The sequence below is a fragment of the Chamaea fasciata genome, unplaced genomic scaffold, assembly GCF_029207755.1.
Source record: "Chamaea fasciata isolate MVZ Bird 193981 ecotype frontalis unplaced genomic scaffold, bChaFas1.0.hap1 SCAF_3, whole genome shotgun sequence".
Classification (NCBI taxonomy): domain Eukaryota; kingdom Metazoa; phylum Chordata; class Aves; order Passeriformes; family Sylviidae; genus Chamaea; species Chamaea fasciata.
This window is the reverse complement of record NW_027094088.1, coordinates 10243094-10264961: the sequence shown is the minus strand read 5'-3', so window position 1 is coordinate 10264961 and position 21868 is coordinate 10243094. Positions and strand designations below refer to the sequence as shown.

General features: G+C 43.5%; 1 protein-coding gene across 2 annotated transcripts; it reads right to left on the bottom strand.

Moving 5' to 3' along the window:
* Positions 1-752: 752 nt before the first annotated feature.
* Positions 753-21055, bottom strand: PPP4R3B (protein phosphatase 4 regulatory subunit 3B). 2 transcript variants are annotated; one of them, XM_066177916.1, is made up of 16 exons: positions 20600-21055; positions 19198-19253; positions 13270-13368; positions 12143-12763; positions 9117-9194; positions 8798-8914; positions 8053-8169; positions 7578-7709; positions 7060-7162; positions 6328-6369; positions 5917-6075; positions 5537-5706; positions 4784-4923; positions 3861-4045; positions 3194-3396; positions 753-2469 (listed from the first exon to the last, which is right to left on the bottom strand). In XM_066177916.1, the coding sequence occupies exons 1-16, from the start codon at positions 20739-20741 to the stop codon at positions 2374-2376; spliced, it is 2460 nt and encodes an 819-aa protein (XP_066034013.1). In that variant the 5' UTR covers positions 20742-21055; the 3' UTR covers positions 753-2373. The 2 variants fall into 2 exon arrangements, with proteins under 2 accessions (XP_066034013.1, XP_066034012.1); XM_066177915.1 differs by having other exon boundaries at positions 3194-3318; positions 20600-20834.
* Positions 21056-21868: the final 813 nt, after the last annotated feature.

Here is a 21868-nt window from a genome sequence, read left to right as displayed (position 1 = left end):
GACAGCCTCGGGGAAAAGCCAGAGTGCTGGGTGTCACCTTCTCCTGGGATTGCAGGTTGGTGTTTAACAGGGTATCTACTGCCACTTCTCCCAGTCCTTTCCTAGGAACTATAAAAATTCATGGCATTCTTGGTTTTTCTGTAAAACAATCTCCTGTTTGAGTGTGTTTTTAAAGCTCCTGCTGTACTGCAGCAGGTGTTGGCGTGGTAAGGAACAGAGCAAGGACTGATACTCCTTGGGAGTCCTGTGGAGAACTCAGCTTGGGAAGCTGTTGAAGAGATTCAGGAATGCGGATCCATGCTCCAGGTGATGCCACTTCTTCTCAGGTGAGTGAAGGCACATCCCAGGTACCTGCTGCTCTCCTGGCCTGTGAATCTTCTTTACTGATGGAGACAAAAGACGCACTGGGAAGTAAAGCAGCTCAAGATGAGCACATGAGGATGGTACTGCAGCTTCTCTTTACTGGCAAACCCTTCCTTGGCTCTGGAGCTGACGGGCGTTCCCTCAGAGTCCTGTGCTGGGTGGCCTGGAGCTCTCCAGGGACATCACCACTGTCCCCAGGTCCATCAGAACACCTATGTCTTGCTTACACATTGGGAAGAGCTCAGCCATTCCCTGTGGGATTCCATCCAGTGGTATGGAGTTACTTTGAAACCTGCATGGATAACTAACCTTAAACAATATCCTACAACAGCCACACTGAAAAGTCTGAGTTCACTTACCATGTGTAACAAACAAAACAAAAGCAATAATTATGGAATTACAGGGTCACATTTTAATTCCTGAATTTTACAGTTCAGCATTAATATCACCACATGTATACAAATGGTGTAAAACAAGTACAGTGGTATCTTTAATACAAAATAAACTTCTGTTTTATGGAAAAAAACTATACTTCATATCTACACAGACAGCCCATCTTTTTCCAAACAAGAGCTAAAATTAAAACTAACTACAAAAATCTCCAAAACAGAGAAACTGCTTCAGTTTAAACTATTCCAGGAGAAATGGACCCATAACACATATTACAAGAGTGATCTATGTGGTGGATTGCAGCTGGTTCCATCTTCAACATCTGACACAGTTGCTGGGAAATCTCTCACTTAGTCATGATCTCAGATCACATATGGGCAAACTAACATTAAAATATTTACAGTTCATGTGCTGCTCTTGAAAATAAAACCTGGACTATTTGCCTCTGTCACCCTGCCATGAACTCCCCTACTCCTGTCACATTTCACTCACCTACATGGAATGTGCTTTTGTGTTTTAAAAACAGCTTTTGTACCACCCCCAGGTTCAGGTGCTGCTTGTGGATTCCGCCTCCAAGCCCTCAAGATGTTCTCTTGGCAATAATCCCGTCTTGGTCCAAACTGACTTTGGTGTTAAAAGCAGCTCAGTCCATCACTATGAAAAACCTGTAAGTGTTTCTTATTTGCACCTCCACCATGCAATTTCAGCTCCTGAACAGGGAAATGGCTGCTCCGAGAGGAGGCAGCCCTTGGAACACCACAAAGTGCGGCTGGAATTTGGGCTCTTCCCAACCTGAAGCCAACAGCTGAGGGATATACTGGGTGCAGTCCCACCATGACACAAGCAGTTCCTGCAGACCTTTGGGAAGGTATTGCTGCTCCTTGGCATAGATATTTCTGGACTTCTCACTGACAAAAACAAGCAAAACCTTCAATTTTGAATCCAGCTTCCATTCTCTCCTCTTGGAAAACACAAATTAAAACTTATTTTAACTGTTTTAAACAACTCAACATGCATTATAACTGCAGCATCCCTCCCTCTAACCATGAGAAATGCAGTTTGGTAATAAATGGTCCCAAAATATGGATTGTTCTTTTGCAGAGTTAGTTTTCCCTTAAAAATTTTTTTAAAAGAGGCATTGCTAAAAGAACACAACTGACAGCACCATTACAAAATTAAGATTACTGGGTTCAAAATTTAAGCTTGAATTTTTTTTTCCTAGTTCTGTTAAACACTGGGGAAACCCTGCAATATTTTAAAAAAAGTGTTACCATACCTTTCCCTCCCCGTTTCCCTCCCGACACCTGAGACTTTCCTTGCTGAGAAGCCATCATCCAGGTTCTGAGAATACTAACCCACCTTTTTTTTTTTAAATTTATTATTTTTTTGACAGCCTGAATGGCAGACTCCTTACTTTCTAGAAAGACATGAAGTTCCTTGGAAGCTTTGTGTTTACAGAACTAACTCTTTCTAGCTGATACACCGAGTTTCTTTTGCTACTCCTTGTATTATCTTATATACTCATGGGAGAAAGCGTTCTGAATCCTTTTTAGCTCTTAAAACAGTTGCAGCATTTGAAACCCCATCATAAAAGTTCTTATTCCAAAGTTTTGGTTTCTCTTATGAACCCAGACGAGGTCTTTTCCTTGGAGATGTCTCCTCCTCTTCATCATCGTCTTCATCATCAGGATAATCCACTAGCCCAACTAGACTTCCCTGGCAATTAGAAAAAGAAAAAAGGAAAATTTTATATTGAAGAAATACCTAGAAAGGTGCAAATTTTGAACAAAACTTCCAGCCAACCTGTCCAGGGCACACCAACCTTTGGCATTCTAAGTCCCATTTGTCTGGAAAATGGGTTTGAACCTCAAGCTGCAAAATGTACTGGAGCTTCCTCACTCCTCTGGGTCTGGACTGAGAATTGTTTAAAAATCACATTCAGCCCAGCGGGACAGACATGAACTCCAACGTGCAGGCTTGACATCCCTTTGGCTGCTCAGCCTTAGGGTGGGCAATCAGTCCCTGCCACACTGTTTTGTAGCTACTCAGGAGCTCCATAGCTCAACATTCCAGTAATGCACGGCTGAGTCAGGCACCACAGCAGGGCCACTCACTACATTTGTCTCCTCAAAAACACTCAGTAATTCCCCAGGCAGGGGGACACTAACAGAGTTCCCAAAAACCCCATTTTCCTTTGTACATCAGATACACAGAGCAGCAACTGAGCAGGAACAAAAAGCGGCAATAGTGAAATGATGCAGAGGATGTGGGATGAGACTCTGCCTACCAGATTCCAACAGAGTCCAGCCCCACTCAGACCTCCCCAGAGCACTGAGGGATTCACTGCACAGCTCAGGGTGAATTTATCCCCAACTCAGCCCTGTTGCCCACAGGCTGTTGCTGCTGTTACCCTGGGACAGCCCCACATGAGTTCTCCCACCTTGGGGGCTGGCACCGCCGGGCTCAGGGCCGTGTTCTTGGAAGAGGAGCCATTGGAGCTCGCTGGTGATGTCTGAGCTGCCACAGATTTGCTGTTTGCACCATTCGCACCGTTGGCTGGGCTGGCTGAGTGGGAAAAAGTGAATTTGAATCCCCCAGCTGAAGTCCTTTTTGGAAGATTCTCTTTGTCTTCACTTTCCTTAGCTGAAGGACAAACATTGTCACACTTAGGTATCAGCTGCACACCAAGGAGTACAATCCACATCACAGTGCAATCGCAGGGTGAGAGCCAGCAGGTATTTTGGGTCCAATTCTGCTGCAATTCTCAGTTCCCCAATCAAGCCCATCCTGAGCCCACCAGCAGCAAACTGAGCAGGGGCTGGAGGCTGAGGGCATGGGGACATGGCCCACCTGGAGCACACGGGCACATTCAAAGTCCTGCTTTTGAATACCATTTAAACCAGATGCGTGCTCCAAGCAGTTTAACTTGTTATTTTAATCCTAAACTGGTTTGTTAAGACACATTTGGATCTCATGACTCAATTACATGGAATACCCTGTACTGCTGCTTGAGGTACAGAGCACAAAACACAGGTTAGTTTAGGTGATACTCCACCTATCTACCATGGTGCACTTCCAGTGCCAACAAGCTCAAATGGAGTAAATACCTTTTTTAGTTTCCATAAATTTTTCATAGCTATCTGGAAAATCATCCTCCTGTTTTGACTTCTCAACTGGAGGTACAACAGCTTCACCTTCTTCCTCTTCATCTTCATTGAACCACATTTCTTCATCTTCCTCCAAGGCTCTGGCGTCCCTGCGGAATCTATTGCTACGCAATATGGATGGGACACTGTAAGAGACACACACAGGGATTCCAGCTTGGCTGCTGTTTCAGGCTTAGGATCAGAAATGCCTTCCAGAGCTCTACAGGGAATTCCGCGCATTTGAGAAGGCAATGCAGTTCCATCTCAGGTTCTGCCCTCACCCCAGACTCACAAACACCCCAGCTGATGATAAGACAGACTGAATCCCAAATCAGAGTGACAGAACAACATTCCGCTCTTCTAAAGCCGAGAGTTTTCTGAACATAACATTTAGTCCACTGGCCAACATCAGTTCTATTGTTGTAATTCTCTGGGGAATGGTTTTTCCCCCCAAGACCCCTAATGCCTGTAACCATATGGTTTGACCTTTCCTTCCTTTCTTGACCTAACTGGCTGAGTGCCAGCCATCCTCCCAGAGTGGGAGACTAGATAAGACCCCTGTACTTCCTTGTTCTCTCTCTTGGCCCCTGGAACCCTTCGAGAATAAACGCCTTGGAATAATCCTGGGCTAAGAGCCTCTCTTGTAATCTTTTGTCCTGTCCCTCTGAGATATCCCTCCCAAGCCTCTCAAAAGCTAGTCCCGGGGGGGGGCTGCAGGGGTATATTTCATTCTACTACACTAGGCCACAAGGAAAGGCAGATGGGGCTTTCCTCTAATCTGCAATGTTTTCACCAAGAATGAAACATAACCCCAGTCCCAGTCTCCTGCTGCCCTCTGGGAAAACAGCCCCCGCCAGGCTCAGAGCACAGGAACTGGGGCCTACCTGTTCAGCTTCTGGCTTTGTCGATCCTTTTCCTGCTCATATTTTGTCTTCAGTCCCTTGAATGTCTGAACATACTCAATAGATTCAAGTGCATTATAGAAGTTTTCAACTATATGTGCAATAAGGGACTTAATATCTTCCTGTAGAAGAACAAAACAGGGTTTCAGCCTCAAATGGGCACAGGCAGAAGTTCAGGAAGCTTTTGAGTTTAGTTTGGAAAGTAACTGATTTCTTGGCCAGACCCAAAGCATTATTGTACAGTATTATACAAATGTGAAGCATGAAATCAGATTTATCCTTAATAAAAGAGAAGAGATCAAAAAATAATTATTAGGCTTCCCATAGAAAAAGACAGTGGACCCAGCAGTATCCCAGTTGTACTTGTGATACTTCTGTTAAACAAAGATCTTTTCTGTAGGAGAGCTGTGCCCTGTCCTCCTCACAGGCTCCAGCCCTCCCCTGTCCTCAGCAGCTACAGCAGCTCATGTGGGACCAGGAACCTTTTGGTCAGTCCCCCTCTATCAAGTCTCTCAGCACATCAGGCAAATCCTACAATTCCTAATGTTCTTCTTGCTGAAAAAGACAGCGGCTTCCATACCCTACAACTAAAAACAGCTCTTCACTTTCACAGACCACAAAGATTCCCAGCAAAGCCTCCCACACATGAAGGCACTGGCAGTGTCTCAGGAGCTGCTGCAAGTCTTTGTTTTCCAAGGAGCTGGGTGCTCCTCTAAGAGCTGCAGCTGCACTCACCACTCTGATGAACTCAAACAGCTCAATCACAGCAGAGTTGAGCAGGTTGTACCGGGTGCCATTATCCAGCAGGGCGTTGATAACTGGCTCAAAGAGGTTTCCCTTGGTGATGTAACGGTTATAAAATTCATCTTTCAGGCCGATTATCCTCCTCATAAAGCGAAGAGCACCTGTGGAAGAAAAATTCAAGGAGTTAATAACCACATGCCAGGGCTCGTGGAAAGAACTGAAATCCCTCAAGATGCACCCCCAAACCACGAGCATTACAACCTCATCCACACTCATTAACACGAATTCCGAGTTCAAGTGTACACTGAAAGACCCTCCACACTGTGCCCACCATGCCTGGAAGAAGGAAATCACAACAGCTCCATACTCACACAAAGCCAGAAATGTGTGTTTTGAATTCATCAATACCAATACTCTTCTTAGCAAATCTTTGTTCATAATGTAATTCTTGATGTGATATGTGTGGTGTTCCACACAAAAAGTAAGCAGCTCCAAAATTAAGGCAAGTAGTTGTGCTGTTTGGTAATTATCTGCAAGGAAAATGAACAATTTAAACTTTCAGTAGCAAGGCTGACTAGGAAAAAATTTAAAAACAGATGAAAATGTTCCTTCAGCTTCCAGTCAAGTGAAGCAAAGCCTCTGCATCTCTTTCAGGAAAAAGTATTTAAAAGAAATGAAGTATGGGTATACCTAACTTTGGGGATTTTTTTTTTTTATTTTAATAGAATACCATACACAGCACACAAGACAAGTTTCAAAACTCAAAATCAATTCAGACTTACCAGGACAAATTGTATTACTCTTAGTGGATCCAACTACTGCATCTGACGAAGAGAAAATGAAAACAAAAATCAGAAAAAATGTTTTCAAAGCACTGTCAAGATTTAAAAGTTGGGGATAAACAATCAATTCTACCAAGTGGTCAGATTTTCCATCAGATCAAAAGTTTGTGAGCTACAGAGACAAACATGCAGCAAGAATGCAGCCAGGTGAGATTTTTGTGTTTAATTTACCTTACAAAGTTTTAAATCCATCTAGGTGAAAATGTATAACCTAAAACTTAGGAGTATGATATAGAACAAAAGGCACCAATCCTAACTTTTTCAAATAATGCATTAAAATGAGTACTACAGATATTTTACAAGTTTTATTTTTGTATAAAATGTGCAAAACTTTTTTTTTTTTTTTACTTTATATTTAATATAAAGCCTACAGACACTCTCTGCTTTACAGGAAGTATTTTGTAAATGGAGTTAACAATTGTATATTAGCATGATTAACATCAAGGAAGTGCAACTTCCACGAAGCACAGCATGAAGCTACAGCCACATCCAGAGTTGCAGGAAGAGCTGAGAACTGCTGCCCACAGAACCCCTGTCCCTGGGGGAGCAGCACTTTTCCACAAGCACATTCCCAGCTGGTGTCACAGGCTGATCCCTGGGACCAGCACTGTCAGTCAATGCCAAACACTGCTGGCCTGAAAGGAGGAGAAAAAAAATGAAAATATTCAGTACCTTTTTCACATTTATCCTCTGCTGTATTGGCCAGAAGCGGCGCAGTGAGAACGTGCATACAATGGTTGTAGAAGAAATTGAGAAATTCACTCTTTTCTGTTTTCTAAAACAAAAATAATTTTAATAAACACTGGGATTTGTACACAGCCTTTCAAATAAGAGAGAACAGTAACATAGGAAACAGCCCATACAGAATTCTACTGGCTCCTTCAGGTCTGCCTGTGTATTTGTTGGGCCTGCAGTACTGTCTTTGCTCAAGGAAGATCAGTTTTTGCATTTTGGGAAAACTAACCAAGCTCACCATCACCAAAAAACCCCCACCATGCAAACATTTACTGAGAAAACATCAACAACTCAAAAAGCTTGGCCAAACTTTTTTAATAAACACCTGCACAGCGCCCCAAAATGGAAACATTAAGTTTATTTTGGCTTAAGTTCAGTATCAGAGCAAACACAGAATGTCAGGTTTTCAGCTCTGCTGTGCCAGTGCAGTATCTGTACCCTCCACATCTCCTTACATTGGCTGTGGCCAGCATATTCTCTGGGTCAATCAGAGTTCTCAGCAGCCCCATTAACTGAACAGCTCCCCCAAGCTCCGGATCTGTGTCACAGATCATCTGCTCGATGACCACATTGATGAGGAGGATGTCCTGCAGAAAAATCCCAAACAAACACACCACCAAACAATTAGACACAGTGGAAAGTAATTTCCATAGTCTCTGTAATTTTTTGAAGATAATTTTAAATGAAACTGAAGAATTGAGAGTTGCATTCAGATACCAAAATTCTGTCAAGCACAACCCTCCACACCTACAATCCTTGCTAGCCAGATTTCCTAAACTGTAAACTCATACATCAACAACATGCTCAGAAATGTTTGTATATTACATCTATTTTTTCCTGTATTTCTAGAGGTTTGTTTTGCTGTTTTGTTTGTTTCCTGCTTGCCCAGAGATTGGTATACTCAACAAACCGCAAACCACTCTGACTTACATCATCACTCTGCTGGGCCTCTTGCATCACAAATTCTCGGACCATGGATGGGCTAAATTCTACCAGATAAGAAAATATATCGGTAGCAGCAGATCTAACTTGCAGATCATCCATTCCCTAATAAAGAGAAATTGATTAGCAAGAACAAATTAGGTTAGTATTTATTATCAAGTAAAGGTACAAATAATAAGTAGTTTTAAGTTTTGAGAACATCTCATTACAAGAGTTTCTATGAGAAGCACAGTAATAGAGTTACAGAAAAACAATAAACCAGCAAAATGAATTGCAAAGCTCAGGCAGTAACAGCTGCTTCAGCCACAAGAGTGAAAGAAATTCTGTTTTCCCACTGCTGATTAGGACAGATTAATCTAATAACGAGAGGATTACAGGATCTTTTGGGAGGAACCAGCCAACAGTTCAAGATTATCTAAAAATACTTCTCTGGCCCTCGGCCAGCAACAACCACACCACCAATCCAGCTGGCACTGCACAAAGAGCCTCTGCCAGTTTTTACGCCCCCTGTCCCAAGGACTGCACTGACCACAGGCTCCCACAGAGTAAAAACTCCCAGAGCAGCCAGGTCAGGCACTTCAGAGCTGGGGGCAGCCTTTGCATTGGGAACGCTCCAATCAACTGCCACTCCCAGCACAGCAAAACTGACACAGAAGCGCTCAGCAGAGCCCAGACTGCTTCATAGGATGTGGCTGTTCTACTTGGTTTAAAATCAGCTTGAAGTTTCACTCACCATTACAATTTCAAGAGCTGGAAGAATTCCCAACTTTGCCAAAGTTTTGAAAAATGCATCTCTGTTCTGAGGTTGTAACGTCTGAGAAAAGGCGCAGAATTCCTTGAAAAAGTTCACCTGTCGCACAGGGAAAAAGGAATTACAGGTATATTTGGGTCAGAAAACTCTCTGAAAGGAGTAAACAGCTGCATTTTGTCGCGGAGTTTGTGTGCTGGTTGATTCTACAGAAATCCCTCAGTGACTGCACAAGAGTTTCACTGTTTCTCCTTCATCCCTCTCACGTAAAGCTGTGGAGGCACCATGGGGAGCTGGGACTTACCAGTTCACACCGTTTGTCATCGTCTGTAGCTTCATCTGTCAACTGTGCAAAAACTTCTGATAAAAACTTCTCATCTTCCTGTGCAACACACAAAAGGAACACACCTTACACAGCGCCTCTGGAAAACAACTTCCATCCTTATAGGATCCAACCCTGCAGAAAGTCCAGGTCTCCATCCAATTTATCCCCAATAAGATGAATGCCAGAGCACACATCCAGCAGGATCTTTCCCAGGGCATTGTTTCAGCACTCCCTCTGAGCAGCAGGAGCAGCTCCAGGAGACCAGAGCCAGGTGAAGCTGAGCTCAATGATGGTCCCTAAAACTGCAACTACAAAGTGCCAGCCAAGGGACACCTTTGCAGCCATGTCCTCATTACCTTACAATAAAACAACCCCTCCCACTTGCGTGTGCTCTGCTTTGCCAAGCTGGGAAACTTTATGGACTACTACTGGCTTTTCATATTCACACCCTCTCTTCTCAAGAGATATTTTAAGTGTATACCGGACAACACCTCACTTCTTGTAAAACATTTCAGTTACCCCATAAGATGAAGAGATACCCAAAACCAGGGTGAACATCAGCATCTCTCAAGGGTTTGGGCACTTTCTGCCCTTTAATTATTCTGCACTCTTTCACATTGAAAATAGCATTGACAGTCACTCAAATTCAAATGTTTCTGTCACCTTTTAAAAACAATATAAATCTGACAGCAAACAGCAACATGCTTTACAAAATTTTGCATCACTGTACCAATTCAACTCAATAAACTTGTGCCATGAACAAAAATGAGCAGAACAGCAGCATTCCAATAAAATATACATTAACTTTACATTGCATAACACAGAGTGTGCTTACATCTCTATTTTGCCATGTGCTGTCACCAAAATCTCTCTGCTTTATTAGAATAACTTAATGCAGAAGTTTTACAGTTACAGCAATGCCAACCAAAGACTGGCAAACGTTTTCCTGACAATTTTAAGATGTGGGGACAGTGCTTTACAAACAAATGATACCTGGAATCAACATCACAGGGAGTGCAACATACACAGATTTAGTAGTTTATTTTAAGCTTTGCTGGCTTAAACAGCTTAATTAAGCCCGGTACAAAAAAACCCACCCAAACCATACTACAATCAACAGCAGATATAGTAGAAAATCCCTACTGCAGCACACCTGAGCACAGAAACATCTCCTGTTTGTCTAAGGCTGTTACTCAGCCAAGTGCTGTGTCCTGAAGCATGGGATGGATGGAGGTTTCTTTCCCACGTGGCTGCCCTTCCAGCAGCAGCAGCAGCACTGGGATCTAGTGCTCTGTGGCACGTACAAAGGAGCTTTGCTGCCGTGGCAAACACAATCTGCTGCTCCTCTGAATTGCCTTTTCCCAGGGAGCTTTGCCAGTGTATTTAGGGTAACAGGACGTCCTATGTGTTCCCCAAACCCAAAGGAGCTTTAGAGTTCTTGTGCCCAACAAGCTGATTTACACCACAGGCCTGCAAAAGCAGTCCTGGACCTGAGGTCCCCCCTACCAGGGAATTTTCCTCAAGTGTGCTATAACATCTTTTACATGTGTGCTTTCTTCTCAATCTGTAATTTTCAAGATCAACACTATTTGTAAATCACCAGACATCTCAACTACAGCTTTTAGAACAAGTAGGCAAACCTGTGTGCCACATACTCCATCTATGATGGCAAAGACTGCCATGGCAAAACCAGAAAAGAACTGTGAGAGGATTTCAGAACCTTCTGCACGGAGTACTCGAGGTAACAGCAAATCAGAGTTCTCTGTTACTGCACAATTAGATATTCAGTACTGTACAGTCTCAATGAAAAATAAAGAACTCTACAGTTCAAAAAACTGTACAGTTTTACAGTTTAAACTCTACAGTTTAACTCGACAGAGTTAAAAATCTCTAAATGCAAACAGGACTGTGGCCTCAAGAGCATAATACTGAATTTATTTTTAGTTTTTGAAAATACATGCAAAAGAATTTAAAGGAAAATCTTTAACACAAAGCCGTTGATTTTGCAAGAGGGATTTAATTTTTAGGTTTTTTTTTTTTTCTGCTATTGAGCCACAAAGATAGTAGAAAGAAGCCAAATAGCATACTCATGCAATTCTCTGCAATTACTCAGTTTTATTTTCCAGTTCTCTATTGAACTCTTTACCATATTTCATCCATATCTGAACTCATCAGCATATTCCATATGGATATGTTATGTCTCCAGTGTCCCTTTCTTTCCACCATTTTTACTCCCTTCCTCTTCTCCCCAACTCCTGGTGTTTCACAGAGGCTCTCCACACTCACTCCAAGACGCCTGTGATGTATCCTACACAAATGTACCATTTTTGGACACAGATAAACAGAATAAAGCCACTTGGGTACCCATGAGTTTGCACAACACAGCACCAACTGAAAACCCCAAAATGCCATGAATTCACACAGCTCTTCACCAAGGCTCCTTCCAGGGTCCCAACCACCTTGGAGCCTCTTCTGACTACAAAGTGTGCAGGACAGCTTTTCCTAAAGTAACAGCTTGGTTATTTATTCATTATTACTTCTGGATATCCGTATGAAAAAAACCCAGGAACTAATTACTTAATCTTTAAGACAACACGAACATTTGAAATTAGTACCATGATGTAACAGTAGTGTAACAGGAATGGTTCTGAACATGCTCTTTTGAATCACAGACCCAGAATTTGTTACAGAAACAGCACAATGTCCCTAGTACACAATACAACAAGTTGCCTATTCCCTAAATACCTACACAAACATGACCAAAACCTGTATGTTGCTTGGGAATCAAGGACAAAAATCTTCAGCTTTACAACCCATTAAAAAAAATTAGCATACTCACCTGAGCATTCCCTTTCAAAATAAAAAATCAAAGGTATCAGAGAGCAGGGGAAGCATTCAAAACATTGTGTGATTAACTGTGTGTGTGATTAACTGTAATCCATTTTGAAACTATAGCTACAGGTATCTACACACAATCCACCCAGACCATATGAAAAACCACTTACCTGCAACATACTGACAATCTCAACTTTGTTGAAGAAAATAAAGGAAGTGAGGGTAGAAAGAAAATTCTCTTCAAAAACAGATGGTGTCGGCAAGATGATATCCTGAATGTACTGTACCCTGTAAGTCTGGTGGATTTTTTGCCTGAGTTCAGAGTCTGTAATAGGAATAACCTCCTTGAATTTTGCTGTTTTGGTCAAGAACTCCCTGTGTCGTTTTGGCTGAGCCAAAGAAGGATCATACTCGAGGCATCCAACCACATCCATAATACACTCGTCAGAGAACATCACCTCAAACAGAGTTGCTTTGTTGAGGAACAAAATCCCTCTAATAATTTCATACAAATGATGCAAGCCTTCAGTGTTCTCTAAATTCTCACAGACTTGGAAAAGCTGTAGCAGTTTTTTAATGTAGCCTTCATTCTCCAAGGCCAGCGCCAGCTTTTCCCTACGGATGGGTGAAGAAAGAACAGAGGTAACTAGGTCAGCAATCTCTTCAAGTTTGTTGAGTTCACAAGTAGGAAGGTCAATCAGAGGACTGGTTTCAGGCATTTCCTCTATGTGTTCCTCTTCTGACTCAATAAGGTCCTGCGTGACTTCCACCGAAGGATCCTTACCCTGAACCTAAGGGAGGAGTGCACACCGTTACTGTCTAATCCCAAAATGTACCCAAAAATGAGCAGGTCAGTAACCGAAATAACAACACATCTCAACTGCCCAGTGTGTCCCAAGGCAGCTGCAATGGGATCTGAGCTCTCTGGTTCCTTACAGCACATTTGCAGTTCCACTGCACTCCGACAAGCTGCTTCCTGAGGCCATCTGGGAGAGGGACAATTAAACCATGGAACTCTGGCAGTCCCTCTCTAATAAACACAATCACACAAACACCACTCCCCTCCCAGAAAACACCAACCACCTGAGTCCCACCGTTACAGGGATTTTTGAAAAGCCTGACATTCAATCATGGGAACAACTGCTGCTCTAAGCAGCGGCAATTTAACTCTTGCACAGAAAAGAACAAGTATTTGCTTACTTTACAAGCAGGTTTAAAAAGGATTCACAAATACATCAAGTCGCGCAAGACACAAAAACACCTGGAATAAAACCAGCATGTTTCATGTTAATAGTACCTGGCAGATTTTTTCCCAAATTTCATCACAGCCAGCTTTTTCTTGAAAACTCAGTGCTAAATCATAGTTCTCTGCTTCTGACCAAACAATCAGGGTGTCCTGTTTGAGATAAAACGAAGAAAGTAATTGTTTCTGAAACAGGTCTGCACTGCATATTAATCTCTACTCCTTTACAGTCCATGTCTACAGAATAAATCATTTTAATTAAAGCCACACTTGTCAAAAAAAAGAACATAAAACACTAAAATATTAAATCACCTGTTCTGCCATAAGCAACATCAACTTTCTTTCTTGTTATTTTATGACCACTACTTCGCACAAAACATATCTGAAGATACTATTTTTCATATCCAAGCCACCTATGATGGCATTTTTGGCAAGATACATTTCTTGAGCCAACAGTCTTGAAATGGGAATGCACACACTAGATTAAGAAAACCTACAACATAACAGGTAAAGTATTTTCATATTTAGTAAGGCAGAAACAAATCCCCTATGATTTCAGTTTTCCCCTCAGAAAGCATTTAAAGAGAACCCTAGCAAAGTGAGATATAATGTCTAGCTAATGTTCAAATATTCCTTTCTGAATTCAAAGCCATACAGCCTAAATAATACAAAACTCCTAAATTCTTACTAAAGTTACAAACATCTTGTCAGATTCATTTGAGCCAGGTTTTTCTTCTCTGTTACTATTGTCTCCATCAATTCAATTTGTACACTTGCACAGCAGATCTGGAAGTTTTGACAGAATTTCTGAATAGGCTAAAATGGTTTTTGAAGAGGTTTTATTGGGACACTTGCTGCTGTCCTGTAAGGAATGCAAGCCTGTACTTCAACATTCAAATACAGAGTGGTTGTGGTTTAACCCAGCTGCCAAGGAAGTACCACACAGCTGCTCACTCACTTCCTCCCACTGCTGAGATGGGAAGGAGAATCAGGACAAGGTGAAAGTTCTGTTCCTGAGGTAAGTGCTGTTTCAAAAATGAAATAAAGCAAAATATAATGAGCAATTATAAGTTACAGCAAAAACAGGAAGGTGAAGAAAGAAATAAACCATGACACGATAAGTGATACACAACAGAGCTGCTCAGCACCACCTGAGCAGCAATCAGCCCCTCCTGGCCAACTCCCTCAGTTTAACCACTGCCCCTGTTATCCCAGGGTATGGGATAACCCTCCGGCTAGGTCAGTTGTCCTGGCCATGCTCTCTCACAGCTCCTTGTGCAGCTCCTCACTGCCAGAGCATGGGGAACTCATCAGTCCTTGACTGAAGGTAAGCACTGCTCAGCAATAACTAAAACATCCCTGTGTTATCAATGTCATTCTCATCCTAAATCCAAACCACAGCACTGCACCAGCTACCGGGATGAAAATTAACTCTGTCCCAGACAACACCAGGAGAACAGTTCACCATCCTACAGCAATCACACCTTCATATAAAAATATCCAAACTGAGCAGCTCTCTGCTAACTGTCCAGCACATTTGAGGAGCTCCAACAAAACCGTTCAACATTCCAAGTTTGTTGACTTCCTGAAGTGTTGTCACAGTTTTTTAAATACTGAAGTGTTTTTTAAAAGCTAGCGAGCCCTTGCTTAATGGTCAGTAAATTAATTTAATTTCCACATTTATTATGTTCAATATTCCCCACACAGCTCATGAAGGCTGGTTAGGTGTTTAGCTTATGCATCACTTTTATTGAACACAAAATATTAAGAGTGGTATCTTTAAGCTCAGCAAGGAAACCCAAAGAAACACCTGATGATATCTCTTAGGAAGTCCCAGGGGCAGTAAGGTTTAAACAAACCTTTGTAAATGCAGTTATCTGGGCTTACGCAGGTCAGGGAGCACTCCTGTACTTCCAGGTGTGAGGGGACTAACATTAGGGAAGGACTGCTGGCATGGAACAGTAAGTTCCCTCTTCCATCAGCAGTTATTTGGAAAACACATCTGGCTCAACAAACACAACTTCCCAGCTGCTACAACTATCACAGGAACGAACATCAGCAGCACTGATACAGCACTAATTCTTCAGTTCGTTTCTACAGTAATCCTAATCCCTCAATATCCATGGGGAGTTGTATATCTTGGGGGTTTTGTCTTTGTCCTTTTTTTCCTTTGAAAATAAAAATTTAGAATAACATCACCGTTGACAAATGCCTACCAACAGATCCACTTCCTTCTCCCAGAATAATCACAGGCCACACTAAAAACAATGGAATTTGCACAGACACATTTTTTTTTCCTTTCTTACTAATTTTTGCACATTTCTTTAGAGAAACAAAGTTTCCCCGTTGTGGAAAGAACGGAGTTTAATGCACTGTGGTTTCAGCACTGTTGTGAGTTGTTTATTTACATTACCATGTCCTATATTACACCTGCACTTTTCTCCTACAGAGACAAATATTAATAGAGAGCCTCTCTGCTGCCAGGCTCCTACTCACAGCTGGTCCAAATTCTTAGAGCTGACATGGTTTTCACTCACTGCTGCCCCTCCTCATCTCCAGGTCAGGACATCTGGATCTCTGTATTTACCATGTGCCATTTCAGAGTCAACAACTCAACTGGGCTTCAAAGGAAAAATAGTAACTGTCAACTGCATGCACTGAAAATCCTCATCACTCCCTGATCTGGTTCTGTTTCAGTGATTAACCAAAAAACAATTCTTAAGTACGGTTTTATGGCTGCTACAGAATTCCAAATCTGAAATGCTGATCTTGAAACATTCTGTGCAAGTACTGATGTCCTGACACTCAAAACCAATGCACTCCCAGGTAAGCTGAGCCTCAGAGGTGCTTCACGGAACAAAGGACACACACATTCAGCAACCCTATTCATAGCTCAGGATGATTCAAATAAGAGAATTAATGCAGTAAGTTAAAATGATTCCAGGTATCCAGGGACTGCAGTCAAAAATTTGTGAAAATTCTTGAGTTACTGAATGGTACTCGTTACAATCTGTACTGCCCACACAAAGCAGAAGTTATATAAGCTTTTCCAAAAATATTTCAGAAAGACTGAAAGATGGTTTCAACAGAAAATAATTGTCCAATGCCAATGTAAGATGTACTCATGTGGCACACACTTCCTGCATGACCTCAGACAACCCACGAAGAGCAGAGACAGATAGACACCTTCCAGGCCTGGCTCTACCACTCCCACCTGCTTCAAGGCGATGCTGCTCCATCCATGAGCAACAGCAACATTCCTTAATTCACTCAAATACCACAAAGACAAAAAAGATTAATTTGGAACAAAAATTGAAACTCAGAGCAGTTCAAACCCTTCTCCAGTGCTGGCATTGGTTTGCACAGTGTCTGCTACTCCGCCTCTCCATGTTTCTGCACTGTACCACGTCCCCAGGCCAGCACCAAGGTGCTGCACAGGGAAGCAGATGGGGAACACGTGTTGATAAAAAAGAATCCTGCAGGAAGACATGTTTCAACTGACTCAGTCCTACATCTGACCTGCCACATGGTAACATGAACGTTCTTGCTGGCATCAAACAGAAGAGAAGAAGCCCTCTGGCAACTGCTCTGGCTGGCTTTAACAGCATCCCTGTAAATGTGTTAAATCCCGGCCACCAGGAACTCATATGTTGCCTCGAGCAAAGCGCTCTGTTATCACACGAGTAATGGCAATTCTGGGCAAAAGACAGGATTTGCACACGATTTTCATCTCAGAGCTGCAAACAGAGCACACCCAAAGGAAAGGTAACAACAGAAGGCAGCACTCTCAGTAAGGATTTCTGCAGCAGCTCCGTGTCTTTCTGCCATGCACTCGCTCTTCTGCCAGCTCTGCCAGGGAACCTCAAGCAGAGGCTGAAACAACAAATGGGTGTGGTGCCAACATTTAAAACTACTCCTGCCAGAGCCTCCAGAACACATCTGACCCTGCCCTCTAGCTAATGTAGGGTGTCCATCAGAGATGTGTAACTCTCAAAGCCTATGCCTCAAAATCCAGAGGGAGCTAAAGCTCTTCAGGCTCTCATGTTCTTTACATTCATCTAACTAGAGATAATTTTACATTGTATGCTGAGCAACTTGGCACCTATGTCCCACTCATCCAAGCCCAATTTCCCTTGAGAAAGCAGTATTGATGACAGTGTGCCCAACACCTGGACAGAATGAGTTCCCCAGGAACCACAAACACGACTGGAGCAGGGAGGTAACAGGCCTGTCCTGTTTGGTGTTAGCAAATAGCTACAGCACAACTTGGCACTAACAGTGTAATACTGGAAGTCACAGATTGATACAAAGCACTGAAAAATCAGTGGTTTGTTTCCTTTTATCACAGGACGCTGTTATGCAAACCACAATTTAGTGTTAAGTACCCTCTGAGTCCACTCAAGTCAGACAGATGTGTGGGCAGGGCATGTTTCTCTTCCATCAAGCTGCACCACCATGAAACTTTCCCCCAATCCAAGATGATCAACTTGAGGACAATGCTCTGTGTCAACTAAAAGCTGCATGGGGTTATACAAACCTTTAAGAAAGAACAGTGAAGTAAATGCTTTCTGTTACACGGACACAAAAGCATTAGTATCGGAAATAAAAGCCAGCCAAAATAAACCTCAGCTTGAGTTTTCCTAAGCGATAATCTACCTTTTCCACAACAAAAATGGTAACAAAAGCTACTCAAGTCACTTGAAACTTTGCTACCAATTAAGTAAAAAAGGCCTACAATTAATCAGTTGTAGTTTCAGGAAACAGGGTGCGAAAGGAAGCATTTTAAAACTTTACAGCAACAAAATCTTCATTTGTATTTCACTATGTATAGGCTTCCTCTAGTAAACAGGAAGCAGTCCAAGACTCTCGGCTTCTGGAGCTCTGCAGAGCTCCTTCCTCAGCATGGCCTCCCCAAGGAAAGCCTACAGCCACCAATCCCTAACAACTGAAAAGCAGAAACCACAGCAAACAGCCTCCTTGAAAGGCTGGCCCAAAACCCTACCTCACTTTTAACCTAAAGGGAGCCAACCAATACTCAGGAGGTAACAAAGTCTCTTTCTCAAATTCTCACATTGTAACTTGTCACTATAACAAAATCCTCAAAGATGTGTCCCTCTGTGATTTAGGAAGAACAAAATTACTGTTTTCTAGTGCTGTAACAGTTTTGGATACCATAATGATAAAGAACAGTATCAAACACTGAAGGAAAGGAATAGAGACTCTGCAGCAGAACAAAGGAAGAGACAGAAAAAACTCCAGAAAACCAATGAGAACAATGCAGGCAGAGACATCAAAAATGCATGCTGAAACAGGGAAAAAAATAAACGCAGAAGAGATTCAGTAAGCTCATTTTTGTCAGTGGATGAACCAAAAATAACCTACTAACACAGCTCCCAGCTGTTTTACTTCTTTGTCTTGCAGGAGGTTTACCCCTAGGAAAGGTAACTCTCACCACGGCCTGCAGCCTTACCTGTGACAACAGGAGCTTTCAGGGCTTAAAATAAAAACTAAACAGCAACAACAAATACAGAAGTCCCACAAAGACAAATTCCTTCGTGTTATTTCCAGAAAAGGAACTCAATAAATTAATAAATACACTTCAACAGAGCTGGCTAAAGTTTTGCCTCCCTAATTTTGCAACTATTTCATATGGCCTGGCATGGGAGATAAAAGTTACACATATATGTTTCTAACTATCTTTCCTGTAATGATTTCAATATTTATCCAAATTGCATATATTATCTTCAAAGCCTGAAGTGCAAAATGTATTTTTCTAGAAGACTCACACATTAATTTCTAGAATGTGAAGTGTTGAGCACCCACAGGCTTCTAAGCAAGTTTTTCACCTCCATAAAAAACAACCTCAACAATTCCAAGTCATCCTGCTTTCCCTTTTTTCCTGAAAATCACAATTACTCTGAGCACAAAACAATTCCTCAACATCAGCAACCAGAGAAAGTAAAGCCTAGCAATAATACTTGCCTGCTGTTTTTGATATGCAGTATTTGGATTTATCTTCGATTCTAACAGTAGTGAACCTGAAAAAGGTATGAAGAGAGATTTACTGAATCCAACAAAACAAACATCTCCACACATCTCACACCACGGCGCACGTGCCAGCCAACAGACTCTCAGCTTAATCCAAATCTCACAGAAAATCCACAAGAACCACCTCTTTTAAATGTAATTTCCTAAAATAAGCCAGGTAAGGCAAAATTCAACAGGAATATCCCTATTAAAATACACTTTTCTCTTCTAATTTAGTCCAAAATCCACTGTAGCACCTTTTTCTCCTGAAATCTGGTGCAAGAATCAGCTTGTTTCGTGGTCTTTTAGGCCAACTATACAAATTCCAGCAGGTAATGTGCTGCCCAGCATAAAAATGTTTTTGCTCAGAGAAGCCACGTGGGCCACTTGTTTTTATTCCCTTCAGCTGCCCTTCAGAAGTGAATCATCCGGCTACTATAAACGCAGGGACTTTATCTTGTGTATGCAAGTAGTGTATGTCTCCTGGCAACAGCTCCGGAGCAATTTATACCAGTCTTAGGTGGTTTATTTAGCACATTAGCACATGTCGGCTGACCAAGTGGGGAGCACGTACCTCCCCCCTCTAAAAAAGACCCTTACAGGTGACTTTAAAGTGCAATAAAACACAAGGGACAACACTCGACTGGAACACAACCCGCGAATTCCTGAGGAGAAAAAGAGCAACAAACAATCAACTTTTTTACAGCAGTAAGGAAGGGAGGAAAAAACCACCTCAAAAGCAAAGAATATTGCTCTGAAAGAGAACAAAACGCCCTCACATGTCACAGCTTCAGCTCTATTCAGGCTGGGGAGCTGCAACTGGCTGGGGTAACTGCATGGAGCTGAGTCAGGGGAGGTTTAGGATGGATATCAGGGAAAGGTTCTTCCCCCAGAGGGTAGTCGGGCACTGAAGAGGCTACCCAAGAAATGGTCCGGGGCTGCCAGAGCTCCAGGAGCGCTTGGACAACGCTCTCAGGCATAGGGTGGGATTGCTGGGAGGTCTGTGCAGGGCCAGGAGCGGGACTGGATGATCCTGATGGGTCCCTCCCAGCTCAGCGTATTCCATAATGCTATGAACTGACAGGGGAAAAGTCTAGGACCACGGCAGCGAACGCTGCTGTGGCTTGTGGGGTAAGGAAAGCCGCAAGATAAGAGAAAGCACGGAAGGTTGGAAATTAATAATAATAATAATAATAGTAATAACAACAATAAAAACAATAATCCTCTGGGGTCTCCCAAGGGAAAGCACCATCAGCCGAGACTAGCGACGGCGGCCCCGGCTGGCGGGGCCCGGAGCCGGGCGGGGGGCGAGGGGAAGCGGCCCGGGCGGCCTGGGCAGTCCCAGCCACGCTCTCACCGTCCGACTCGGCGCGCACCAGCAGCGACATCCCCTTCAGCCGCTCCACGTAGCTGGAGGAGACGTGCCCGGTGCCCCTGTCGTCCCATTGCCGATCCTCGTTGAGCGTGTAGACCTTCACCCGCCGGCGGGTGTCCGACATGGTGCAGCCCCGGGCCCGCTCCGCCTCCGCGGGGGCGATGGAGCGAGGGCGGCGGGAAGCAAGCAGGGCCGCCGGGCTGCTCAGGGGCACCGCGGGGCCTTTACCGCGCCTCTTCCCATGGCGAGTCAGCGCCGCCGCGCCCCGGCCCGGGCCTCGCTGGCACCGTTCTGCCTCAGCAGCTACCACAGCGCCGCCGCCATCTTGAAACCCGGCTCGGGCCGCCTTTCTCTTCCTCCCCGCCCGGGCACGGGCTCCCCTCGCAGGGGCTACGGCGGCCGCCCGCTGCCGCCGCGCCGCCGACGGGACGGCGGCCACAGGGCGGGGCCACAGGGGCGGGACCGCGCGGGCTCCCTCACGGCCCCGAGGCGGGAACGGGGAGGTGGGAACAAAATGGCGCCTACCCTCAGCCACAGGGGCTGTGGGGACATCACTGCCTTCTAAGGCCCAATGACTCACATGTTCCCCCGAATAAGCTTCTTTTTTTTTTTTTTTTTTTTTTTTTTTTTTTTTTTTTTTTTTTTTTTCCCTTCTTCTCTCTTTTTAAAGTCTGTCTGAAAGGTGGTGCCACCGCTGACGAAACACACGCCTCCCCCCTCAAGCCACAGAAAGTGCCACCCACCGCCGTCACACAAAATGACGGGCGAGCCCCACACCCCAGACCGGGTAAATTTAAACAGCACACGCAACTGAAACAGTTTCAGTTTTTAGCATGAAAAGGTGCCCCTTGCATCACAAAACGGCAGAAAGGTTAGTGAGCGGCATCTCCTTACAGCAATAGCCATACTGTAACATACACTCTGTGTCTGCTTTGTACATTTCCACAGAAGGCTCGAAAGCTAAACCGAAGCTGAAGCTTCAAAAATGAGAGAAACGTCCTTAATTAGCCCTTACACACAGCGTACAATTTTAGACAGACCACTCGCCAAGAATCGTGAAGTCTGTAAATCCAGTTTTCCACACTAAACACCATCTTCACGTTTCCTCTGTACTACAAATAAAAACATAATCACATCTCCGTGTTTGTGTGGGAGTAGGGGAAAAAAGACCCAAAAGCGTTCAAGGAGTCAAGCTGCGTGAAAGAGCAGGAAACTGGGGACGAGGGGAAGCTTGAATGTGTCTCCGAACGC